This window comes from Scleropages formosus, chromosome 11, assembly GCF_900964775.1.
Source record: "Scleropages formosus chromosome 11, fSclFor1.1, whole genome shotgun sequence".
NCBI lineage: Eukaryota > Metazoa > Chordata > Actinopteri > Osteoglossiformes > Osteoglossidae > Scleropages > Scleropages formosus.
This window is the reverse complement of record NC_041816.1, coordinates 22,003,283-22,016,199: the sequence shown is the minus strand read 5'-3', so window position 1 is coordinate 22,016,199 and position 12,917 is coordinate 22,003,283. Positions and strand designations below refer to the sequence as shown.

General features: G+C 42.8%; 1 protein-coding gene across 1 annotated transcript in view; it reads right to left on the bottom strand.

Annotated features, from left to right (window-relative positions):
* The window catches only part of LOC108941245 (chromodomain Y-like protein 2), a 56,060-nt gene extending 44,579 nt beyond the window's left edge, over positions 1-11,481 (bottom strand). Inside the window, exon 1 of the mRNA XM_018763941.2 lies at positions 11,276-11,481. Within this exon, the coding sequence (XP_018619457.1) occupies positions 11,276-11,299 (24 nt within the window). The 5' untranslated portion in view covers positions 11,300-11,481. The remainder of the gene's footprint in view (positions 1-11,275) is intronic.
* Between the last annotated feature and the right edge of the window lie 1,436 nt (positions 11,482-12,917).

Below are 12,917 nucleotides of genomic sequence, written 5' to 3'. Positions count from 1 at the left end.
TATACTCATTTAGCAGAGGCTTTTCTCCAAAGCGGCATACATCTCAGCAAAAATACAATTTGTGCATTACGTTAAGAGAAAGAGACACGTCTGCAGCCATGTCTCTAAGTAAACCTGGTTTGTTACTTTCCACTTGATGCACCGATGTTGAATGAATCCTGATGACTTCCTACCACAAATCTTTCTCTTTTTTTTTTTTTTTAAGAATAAGGTACACAAACAAACAATCGCATACAATGCCGGAGTACCTGCTGTGTAAAGGCCTATCTGAGGAAGATCACGAAGTTACGGTGCATGAACTTTTTACACCATACATGAGCTGGAGAGATCTTGGGTGAAATGGGTCCGGAAAAGGTGCGTTTTCAGACCCTTGCCAGATGACCCCTGCTTTTCAACTACTTGCTAAATAACACACACACATTTTCAGAACCGCTTGTCCCATACGGGGTCACGGGGAACCGGAGCCTAACCCGGCAACACAGGGCGTAAGGCTGGAGGGGGAGGGGACACACCAAGGACGGGACGCCAGTCCGTCGCAAGGCACCCCAAGCGGGACTTGAACCCCAGACCCACTGGAGAGGAGGACTGTGGCCCAACCCACTGCGCCACCGCACCCCCCTACTTGCTAAATAACCTACTATAAAATTACCACCAATGTAAGATTTCAGGTAAAACTGCAATTTTGATCTTCTGTTATTGGTGTTAGCTATAGCTTTCATTGGTGACACTAGCAGGGCTGTGGAGTTGGTACACAAAACCTTCCACTCCGACTCCAGTGACCCAATAATTGCTTCCGACCGAGTCTACGACTCCGTAGCGCTGCTCAAAAGTTGGACATTATTTTGGGGGTCGACTTATATGCTGGCATGTACGGTGCATTTAGTCAAAGTTGGTATATTTTTACTGACTCCAACTCCAGTAATCGCTTCGAACTCCGAAGCACTTGTCACTAGGTAGCCTGATAACCGGTAATGACGTCAATCACAGTCTAGCTGTAAGTCATGATGTTTACACAATCAGTCATCTACCCTTAGTTGAAAAAAATTTGAATAAATAGTTTGTCATCTAGCTAATAAGATCAAGACACAATCGTGTCAAAGAAAATGACAAAAATAAACAACAGGGAAAAGCCCTTAAAATATATGCTGTTCCTGTCTGATAGTACTGTAACTAGAGAAAACACGCAATGTTAGTCATCTTAACACTTGAACTGTTAACTGGTCAGGTGATGATGTATAAATATATCACATATTATATGTTCTTTTTTCAGTCAACTTAAAATGTGGTTGCAGTGTCCTTGAGTGTTAAAGAGCGGTAATAAAGGCCAACGACAAAAGCAGCCAACAGCTTAAAAGTTAAATGTCTCCTCGTTGATCATCATCCTGATGAGCCACAAAGGTAAGATACGGGGCCAGCGAATTGCACAAAAAATGAAAAAAGAAGGCAGCAGAAGAAAGTTTTGGGAGACAACTGACAGAGAAGATTTCCTTTCCTCTTGACAAACTAGATCCAATGTTGGTGTCAGAACATAAATAAAAAAATAAAATCATCCTGGCTCTTCATTACCATATTATTCTACGCAATTATTTATTAGCTGTTGACTTTACTATCTAATAAAATCTTCCTCTGGGAAAAATGTTCAGCAAATAAGACATTTTAAACACTGGAGCAATGATTCCCTTTCATGTGTTGAAGTTGAATATAAATTTGACTGCCACGGAGATACTTTATATTTGAAAGCCGTAACTAATGTAACTAATGTATTATTCATCTCCTCCGTTTTTAAGATCTAGATTGCAAAAGTCACCAATACAAAATCTCATTCACCGGGGAATAAACACTTCCAGTCTTGAACAATAAGTTGGTATTGCCATGATATAGATCAGAACAAGCAACGAGCTCTTCAAATTTATTCCAAGTGTGATTTGAGGATGAAGTAACTGTTGTAGCCACATGTGCAATTAAGCCATTCCAAAACCCATTCCTGACACTACACTTCTAGAAGATCTTGACGTATGTCAAATGGCGTACATTTTCATGGTTTCCTCATCCATCACAAGGATGAGATTAATTTCCGTGCCTGACGTGCCTCTTGAAAATGTCAGCTCGAAAGAAACGTCAACACCTGTTCCCCTTGGCAGAACCCTCGTCCACTTGTATGTTTGTTGATTTACATGTGCCTTTCGCAATTTGAGAGAGTCAGCAATTACTTCAGCTACCTTTTGTTAACGTCTACTCCTTTTCTGTTATTTTATTGACATCTGAATGGAATCGCAGAAGATGATGGAGGAACGCAAGACTACATATACAAACGCATAACTGCAAACAGGATGCGATTATAATGAAAATTTGATTACACTCCCAGCAACCGTGCTGGCAGCCCATCCTGATCAGGTTTGAAGTCAAAGGCATCATCTAGACTTGTATTTCAGAACACATGAATAAAAATGATTATCAATTCCCCAGAATTCCTGGGGTGAACATGATAAATATAAGGTTGGAAAACATCCTGGAGATGGAGAGAGTCCTCCCAAAAGATATATCCTACACAAACAGAATAGTAACACAAGCATTGCACAGTTAACAGTACGCATACTGTTTAACGTTAACTTACATTTCATTCAGTATGTAACAAAAATTCTGTGCAAAAAATACCACTGGAAACACGACAAAGTTGTGCTAATGTCCACAACCAGTTCTTTCATTAGAGTTGGATCATTGCGGAGATTTATTTTACTAAAACAAAACAATGGAATATTCACGTCTCAAGAAGGCCTTGGGGTCTACGCATTCAAAATTCATCTTATTTGCTCATAATAATTACGGCTATCAGTGTTGTAGCGATTAGTAATAAGCCAATAATACGAGACCTTTGAACCTTTAATGAACTCCAGTTTCATATTTGGAAAGTTTAGTCTGGCTATAATTGGCAACTCTGACCCTTCAACATTCTCAGACACCAAAATCCTGCAAAACTTTTACATCAGAGCTCATTGATTCATATCCATATTAAAAATGGACTGTAATATACATTTAAACTTCACCTTCCTTTGTGGATATTGGTGAATTCCTACATATGTTACGTCACAAATTGAAAAATGACCAGTTAATTCTTCCATTTACCCTCTTCTCTCAGCTATGGGTATGTATTCAGCTTTTTTAATAACTTCCCTTGCCATTATGGCTTTCTGGGACACACAGTGTATCAAAGCAAAGATGATTTCAGAGCAAATTCATCTTGTTTTACAAGCACAGAGAGCACATTAAAGGAGACAAACTGAAGGTGCTCAAGGACTGGGCCTGGAGGAACACCGCTGTAGTGTTGAGCAACACAGCTCACCTGAACAGCTCCAGTAAAATATCCAACTGCGCAACGGCCCAGATTCAGTTTCCTTTGAATAAAATCACCAGGTAAGCAGCCATACATTGATGACGACAAACTTCACTATGAAATCTGTTGATCTACACCTCGAACAGCTAAGCTCAGCTCTTACGCATAAAGGAGATATTCAGGAATGTTTTGCATATATATCTCAAACAATGTCAGGCAGTAGAGGTTTATTCCTTTTTCAGAATTAACTAACTGCACCTCTCCAGCAATTACCACGGCTTGGAACAACAGAGCGGCGTACCATTAACACTCAAGATGGGTAGTGTAACAAGGTAATGAATTTAAGAAAAAAAATTAAATAGTGAGGTTAAGAATTTTTTTCAATTTTAAAAATCCAGGGGAAAAAACTGGGTATTCACCACTTGCTCACCGTCCTCTATGGCCTTCAGAAAAGTAACTGAGATGTGTAGGAGATTCCTACATTCCTACAAAGAAATTTACAACCCTTCCACTTGATCATATCTGTGCTTCACTGCAAAAAAGCCACCTATTGGCAGAGAGCCCACTGATACATAAACAAATGTGCACTAACCCTACATCTTGACATGTCAGTCAACAACAGGCCGCTTATATCTCACTAATTCGTTATAAAAAGTTGATGCAAAAAAGCTTTGGCATCCTTCAGACTCTACAAACCACTAGAAAAAGGTTCAGTCTCGTTTCAGACAAGAGCGCAACACTGAATTCAAGGTTGCAAATGATTTATTAATGGCTCCCAGCCTTGTCTTGCTTTTCTCATGAGTGTGAGTGCGGCTCGAAACACAGCATCTTGAAAAAAGAAAAAGGAGGAGGAGAGGAGGGAAAAAAAAAATAAAAAATACATTCTGGACTTTCGGGAAATATCCTAAAAATGTTTCACTTATCTAAGCAAAGTGAATGTGTAAGTGACCTCATCATCAGAAGCCACCAACACAACGATCAGTACAAGGTCCAGTCTAATTCAAGATTTACAAGCTTCTTTCGTGATCATTTCACTATTATCACTTGCAACGAAATGTACCGTACTTTTCCTGCTATCTCCCTCAGTACAATCAATGTCAAATAAGCAGATAAGAGGTTGGATAGGGACTCCCTTTTTGGAGCAGATCACCAGCAAATGGACCTCTGCACCCACAGATATTCTTTGGTAACACTCATTATTCAGTAAAGACAAACGTTTATTGCCCACGTAACATTACTCCTTTTTATTCCAAAGAACAAGCTTGTTTATGTCTCCCCAGGACTCAACCGCTCTCCTTCGGCTCCTTGTTAAGCTAAGTAAAAAGAAGCACACCAGTAGTGTCTTATTACATTTACATTTATTTATTTAGCAGATGCTTTTCTCCAAAGCGACTTCCGATGAACTCTATGTAGTGTTACCAGCCCACACATCTTATTCACCACGGTGACTTACACTGCTAGATACACTGGGTCACTCATCCATACATCAGTGGAACACACGCTCTTTGTCACTCACACACTACGGGGGAACCTGAACAGCACGTCTTTGGACTGTGGGAGGAAACCAGAGCACCCATGCTGACTCAGGGAGAACATACAAACTCCACACAGACTGAGTGAGGATCGAACCCATGTCCTCTCGCACCACCCAGGCACTGTGAGACAGCAGCTCTACTCGCCGTGCCGCCCGGTTTTATTTCTAGTTTTTAGTGTCCTCAACGAAAAACCCACAACAGCATCGAGATTCTACTCCCCTCTTTCGATCTGGTACGGAAATTACCATGCTGGTGACACAGTCTACCTTATCTGCCCAAAAGATCGCTGGAAGCTGTTTTTTTATTCCCATGTTATTGACATGTACATTTCTGTCCAAGCATACCAGTCCTCCAACCAGCCCGAGTAGGGAACACCTTTTTGGCAGCGGTAGAGCGTAGTGATAGAGCAACTCTGGAAAGAAAAGAACAGGAGCCAAAACAAAGGTATTTGAGCACAACAAATTTCCGTCGTGCTCCAGACAACCTCTGCGCAAGCCGGTCTTTCGCAAGTTGATCTTTTTATTCATTTGCTGTAATTGAGTCGATTATCAAATAAATTGCATAAATACACACAGGATGAAACTACTTGTCCCGAGCGGGGTCGCGGTGAACCGGAGCCTAACCCGGAAACACGGGTCACAAGGCCGGGTGGGGACGAGACGCACCCAGGACGGGACGCCAGTCCGCCGCAAGGCACCCCAAGCAGGACTCGAACCCCAGACCCACCAGAGAGCGGGACCCGGCCAAACCCGCTGTGCCACCGCGCCCCCCCATAGCATAAATAACAGAGTTAATTTTATGCTTGTCAATGAATAACTTAGACATGAAAAGCTGTTTCGTGTATTCTGCGAGCTAAAAAGGAAAGAAAAAAAAAAAAGTGCTGGTTATTTACTAACACAGGTAATCCAGCCACTAATAACAGAAATTATAGGGAGGCCCCCAGGGCTTTCAGTGATTACAAAAAGGTTTTTGTCTGACATAATTTGATTTAGGACATTCTTTCAAAGAACAGCTCGGTTAAGACTAATTCAAAGTTCAGTTTGGACGCAAACCAGCATACGCAGGGATCCTCCGGACCTAGAGAAGAGGTACACTGCAAACGGCTAAATACAGTTCTCTCGCATACATAAACATGCAAGCGGAGCGGCAGAAGAATGAAGAACAAAAATAAAGACAACAGGAACAGCAGACAACGGAGTCAGTCAGCTGCAAGTAGTTAGTGAACAACAATGACAGAAACAGCAGCAGAATGATTTATACTGGCAGTGGTAAATGTTCATAAAAGCTCTTGTAGATTTACTGTATGTGACACAGTTGTCAGGGCAGTATGACAAACGGTGCCATACCGGTGTGACTCATAAAACGCTGTATTTCCTCCAACAAAGCAGTAGTCGCCCAGAGAGTTGTACCATTTTCAAAAGGACTCCGATTTTCAAAAAAAATGAGCGTGACGCCCAAGCCTGAACCGTTTGGGAATAATAATGCAATTTATATGTTGTTCAATGTGATTTTCTTCATACGCAAATCAGCAGCTCGCAGGGCAGCTGGTGGTGTTGTGGTAAGAGCTGTCACCTTTGGACCCAAAGGTCGCAGGTTTGATTCCCACCTCTAACTTTAGTACCTTGCTCAAGGGTACTTTTACCCTAAATTGCTCCAGTAAAATTACCCAGCTGTATAAATGGGTAAATAACTGTATGTACCCTAACAGTGTAAGTCACTTTGGAGAAAAGTGTCAGCTAAATGAGTACAGGTGGTCCTCGATTTACGATGCGGTTACGTTCTGCGAAATCCATAGTAAGTCGAAAATGCATTTAATACACCTTATACACACATCTGCGTGACAGACCGGGAGATGCGGATCGCTACCGCTGCCCAGCATCGCAAGAGAGTATCGCTCCGCATATCACTAACCCGGGAAAAAGTCAAAATTCAAAATTCGAAGTACAGTTTCTACTGAATGCCTACCGCCAGCTCACCATCATAAAGTCGAAAAAAACCGTAAGTCGAATCATCGGAAATCGGGGACCAGCTGTAAACGTTTTATGGGTCCTGGTTGATTTTACTGTATCGTGCGGCTCCCAGAAGTTGCGGATCAGAACGCAGCACATGCTGGCCCGCGCCATTTAGCACCTTGGCCCACTTTGAGCCAGGAAGAATCCCGGAAGCTCAAGCAGCCCAGCCTCAGGACTAGACAGCACACAGTGGGTGAGCAAGTCTGTTGCTCCGCTCAGCAGCTTGTTACCGAATCGCCTTCGGGCCGTTCGCAAGCGCCTTCCTTTTAAAACAGGCCTGAGGATCCTGCTCCTGAAAAATGTGCCTTTTTCTGCTAATTTGTCATATTCATTTTTCCTCCTTCCTCTTTCTTGTTACCCGTCCTTCCATTTGTCTTACATTTAGCCCAATGTTGCCAACTTCAGTATTTTCCCCCTACTTTTGGTACCCTGAGCTCAAAGCAGTTGTAACTAAAATTAACTTAACAATTAATACCAATACCAATCCTGATCATTATTACCATTTCATCTAGCAGTAGGACGATCCAATACTGTGCCTCCTTGGTAATTAAAACCTAGAGTGGCATATTTAGCTGAGTCAGCAGGAAATGTTTTTAATATTTTTATTTTAGCACCGACACAAATTACTAATGGGGGGGGACAAGGAGTCCTTGCTGAATTGCTTAAAAATCCTGCTCAATCATGTGCAAATAATGACCTAAGTAGAATGGCAGAGATTCAATTATTGGGCTAATAACTAATGAAGTAAGCAAGTTAAGAAAATTGGCTGTTACCACACCATCGATGTATTTAACTGGTGCACATGGCTACATGTACAGAGGAAAAAGTGTCAACTTTAAAAGGGGAGGCTATCACTGATTTTCAACACACCATTATGCCATATAATCATCGACTGGCTACTCTACCAATTTATAACTATTATCAAACAAAAAAAAGCTAAAAAAAACACTGAAAAACTTTGAAATATCAGAAGAGATGGAATATTAAGATATAAAACATTTAAGCTGTTAATCATTCCATTTTTGCAACAAGAAGTTACTGGCTACATATAAGCCATAGTATTTTTTTTTTTTTTTTTTTTTTACATTGCTTGCACAGTAAGTCACTTTTCTCGGTTAAATCTTAAAACAGAATCCAGTTGCTGTACTTTAATTCTCAGAAACCAGCTGACAATAACTTAGTCTCCATTGTGGAGAAGTAGTTACTCAATGGTTAGTTTAATAAGACCCTAGGAAAGAATTTAGCCTTTTATGCACCTTATGAGTCCACTAAGTTTGTTTGAATATTAGTCACTTTGAAATGTGACTGGATTAGACCAAAGGTTCGAATACAAGAAAGCCTCCGTCATTAACAGGAAACCAGAAACAATGCCCCTTCCATCAATACAAAGAAAGGAGAACTTACATCTTCAAGATGTGTATCGGGCAACCACATCTTTGCTCCACAAAAACATGGTTAAATTATAAAATCATAACATCAAGAGACAGTATTTACAGTAAAAGAACTTTCATTATACTGTGACGACTAACTGGTTGATTTGAACAGGGAATTTAGTTTGATTTAGAGAAGCATCGGCGTGCAAAGACGTTGTCTGCATTAAAAACTGAGTTTTTCTGCAACTGTACATATTTCAAGTTTCATAAACATTGCATCAGATCACTTAAATATAGAACATTTTTATAATCCCCCAAATTTCAAACAGTTAAATTTCAATAAACAGTTCAATCCTCCATTTTTTTTCTACAGCTTAAAAAGCAAGACAGAATTAAGCAACCACTTTTCAAAGATGATACGACATTTTTTCATAAGAACAGACAAGTATTGTTTTATTTCATTATAATTCATATCCACTCTACCCAATGGCATTGGACCAATAGTGAGACAATGTAAAGGACATTAGCTATGGAGCTTTAAATGTTATACGTGACTATTCACATGTCAAAATTTGGTTGTACTAACACAGATGGGTTGGACAATAGCTAACAAAGGATCTCGGTGTCCTCTGTGTGTGTCCCGCATGCCAGGGACACACTGTAACACCGCACAGATGTTACACAATAACAGATGCTGCAAAATACCAGTCAGGTAGATCAAAATCACTGCGAATAATTTTTGAGAAGCAAATCCACCCGAACTGAACAAAGAGCAAATGCAACGAATGTTAAACACACATTTTCTTTATAGAAGAGACACAGAATGACTCCTTTACTGGCAGCACAGTTTGCTTGACTAACTGCACAACATCACAATCATCATCATCACAACAGAAGATCTTTGCACCAATAAAGAGTTGGTGTTACCCGCAAAGCTTACTGCTCAGCTGAAAGTTATACTCACTAAATTCACTGGATTCACAGCACTTACCATTTGTTACTGCCTTGGGACCCAAAGGTCGCAGGTTCCATTCCCACCTCTGGCTGTAGTACCTTCAACCAAGGTACTTACCCTAAATTGCCCCAGTAAAATTACCCAGCTGTATAAATGGGTAAATAATTGTAAAAAGCTTAACATTGTAAGTTGCTTTGGAGAAAAGCATCAGCTAAATGAATACATGTAAATGTTACTGATTTACAAATAATTCATAGTTAAGAAATATTAACAAATACATGAACTACTTCATTTTACAGGTATAGCCTTTTGCACATACATTTATGCATATTAGCTGCTGGGGAATTGAAAAAACATCTAGACTTTCCAAAAACAGTAGTTTAAAACTGAAACATAGATGAGACAGTATTGTCATTAATATTTCGTGTCACTGGGAACCCAATAAGGAGAAAGACTTTTTATTGTCATTCCTCCATATAGCTTGTATACAGTGGAATGGAATGTCGTTTCTCCGGAGACCATGAAGGTGAATATGATGAAGAAATATGGAGAAAGATGAAAAAGAAATCAGTTTGCCCAAAGAAAAAATAATAACACCAATGGTGTCTACTTCCATAGCCAGAGAGGAGGGGTTCCTGGACATGGCGGCAAAGACATTGTCATGGCCCACATACCTACCGAAATGCTTTCTTGTTTAAGTGCCCAAAAAAAACAAGTCTTTCAATGTAAGTTTGGCAGCACGGTGGCACAGCGAGTAGCGCTACTGTCTCACAGCGCCTGGGTGGTGTGAGAGGACGTGGGTTTGATCCCCACTGTGTGGAGTTTGTATGTTCTCCCCGTGTCTGTGTGGGTTTCCTCTGGGTGCTCTGGTTTCCTCCCACAGTCCAAAGACATGCTGTTGAGGTTCCCCTGTAGTGTGTGAGTGACAGAGAGAGAGAGTGTGTTCCACTCATGTATGGATGAGTGACCCAGTGTAAGTAGTGTATCTAGGAGTGTAAGTCACCATGGTGAATAAGGTGTGTGGGCTCATAACACTACATAGAGTTCACTAGAAGTCGCTTTGGAGAAAAGCATGTGCTAAATAAATAAATAAAAATGTAGTACTGCCACCCTGCTCTGACAACTGTTTGCTTTATTAGCTGTTCAGGTGACAACCATGAAGAGAAAGTGAAAGGCAGAGTGACTCCATGACATCATCAGTGCATCAAGATGATTAGGGCTGAAGTCAGAGAGTGGTTGCATGGAGATCAAGAGCAACTCAACGGCACCTTGGGGGTCCCAATCTGCTGTCCCGATGGTGTCCCAATGGAGACCCAATGAATCATGTCCCCTCAACACGATGGATGATGAGCAACCAAGACCACGCAAGACCAAGGAACCCTCATGATCTAGCCTCATCCAGCCTCCTCCGGCCGACCGCCATCTACCACCGGCCACCAAGTTGTCACCCCCAAGGTGTTGAGCCACACACGCTCAAATTGAGGAGTGAACTCCGCGGTAATCATGCATAGATAGAGCAGCGCGCTCAAGGACACGCGACGCGCGTCACCATTTGCTAATGATAAAAGAGCCGGGTGGCGCGCGCGCGGATCAGCAGCACGATCCGTCAAGCCCACGTTGAGGCGCGATCCATCCAGGAGCCCCCCCTCCTCCTCCTCCTGTCAGCTCCGTCCGTCCAGCCGTGTCCGCACTTCGCGGCCACACTTGCGCCCCGGGAGCGGCTGGCACGCGGGCAGTTCACCTCACTCACATCTGTCCCCACACACACACACACACACACACACACACACACACACACACACACGCGCCGCCCGTGTAACTCGGTCGGCGCGAGCACGAGACTGACTCTCCGCCGCCCGCGCGACCCAAAAGTACCGGGGAGATCCGAGAGCAGAAAAACAAGTGGAGATCTTCATCTCTACACTGCCCTAGGGCGGCGCGCGCGCAAACACAAACATACGTATACGTGTATACACACACACACACACCTTCCTGACTTCCTAATTCCATGTGTCAACGCGAAGAAAGTGCTGCTTTTTTTTTTTTTTTTTGACCGACTGTTACGGTACCTCGTAGAGATCCCCTGAAGCCATCCCGGGGTGCGGAACTCGCTGCCTCGCTGGTTCCTGACGGCGCGCGTGTGTGTGTATGTGTGTGCGCGCGCGCGCGCGAGAGAGAGAGAGAGAGAGAGAGAGAGAGAGAAGCCCCGGCTGACGGCGATCAGCCAAGCGCCTCGTTAGCGCGAGCCAGCCGCAGTAGCAGATCAGCAGATCAGCAGACAGCGTCAATCGAGCCCCGCTGCTATGAGCGATCGCTCTTCACTGCAAGCAAACAAACAGGAAAGTGGGTGGGTAGGAGTGGGAGTGCGGGTCGCTGCTGTAAATGCATCACTGTAACTGGACAACATCATGACACCTCTGATCTTATCGAGTCGCTTTGAGTGTACAAAACATGCAGGGGCAACCAGTGATGATGATGATTGTTATTATTATTAATAAACTGACACCTTGCCCCAAGTTGACTCAGTGTTAGGCTCTGTGCGAAGAAAAACTTGTGCTTGCAAGGTCACAAGATAGATAGCAGTGTGACGATGACGGTCCACGAAATGCTGTGTTGCGGCAAACACAAGGTCAGCCTAGGACTGGCCCACTTTGGACCTAATCATTTAAGAAGAACTATGAAGAAGGCGAGGACAACGGCTCATAAACAGTCAAGCCATTATGAGAAAGCATGGGTTACAAAAGGTTAGGGCGAGATTCCGCGAGAAAGATGAGCAAGACAGATGTTTAGACAGTTGCCTGGTACTGAGTGCGCTATACAAGTACCGAGTCACGAGCGAAATGGTTAGTGGTACTTTTTGTTCTTCCACGACGCTATGCAGCATTTGCATTTATTCACTTGGCTGATCCTTTTTCTCCATAGCAACGTAGAACTTGGAGCGTACAAAAGTGCACCGGACAACACGTGAACACGGCCTGTTTGTTTCGCGGAGCAGTTTTGCTGGTACGCGTTACTCAAGCAGCTCCCCACAGGAATGAAAAATCAAATGTGTAGATAATCGTAGCAGAACGTGTCAGATAAATGCATGCGGCTCTCGAGATCGGCGCAGAAATTGGTCTGAAAGAGACGGACTCTGCATTGCTTCTTGAATGCTGTGACAGATTCAGACGCTCTCGTGGAGTTTGTTCCACCACATCAAGGAGAAAAGAGAAAACCTATAGATTTGGGATCTTCAGCCTCTGCTGAGTCAGAGCAGGTAAAGGAGCCTAATGGCCTTGCTGGGTTGTAGGGAACTATAAGGTTCTGTAGGGGTCAAGGTACTCATACTTTAAGTGTTTTGTAGATGGTAATCAGTGTCTTGAACTTAGTCCGAGCAGCTGCAGAAGACCAATGGAGAGAGAGCAGAGCAAACATGGAAACACTCTGGCTGGTCGAACTCAACTCTTGTTGCTGCATTCTGGATCATTTAATGGTTCAATGACAGAGCCCAGATGAGCAGACGGGTGGCAGATGCAGAAGGCTACGCAAGATAGCACCATAGCCTGTCAAATAAGGAGTGAAGTTTGGGAGAGTTTTGTGAATGTTGCTAAAGAAGTATTTACAGTATCAGATTATGGCATCTGTGTGCTGAGAGAAGGTGAGACTTGAGTCAGTAGTTACTCACAAACTGACAAACTGTTGACCCGTGAAGAGGATGAGATGAGGGAGTTG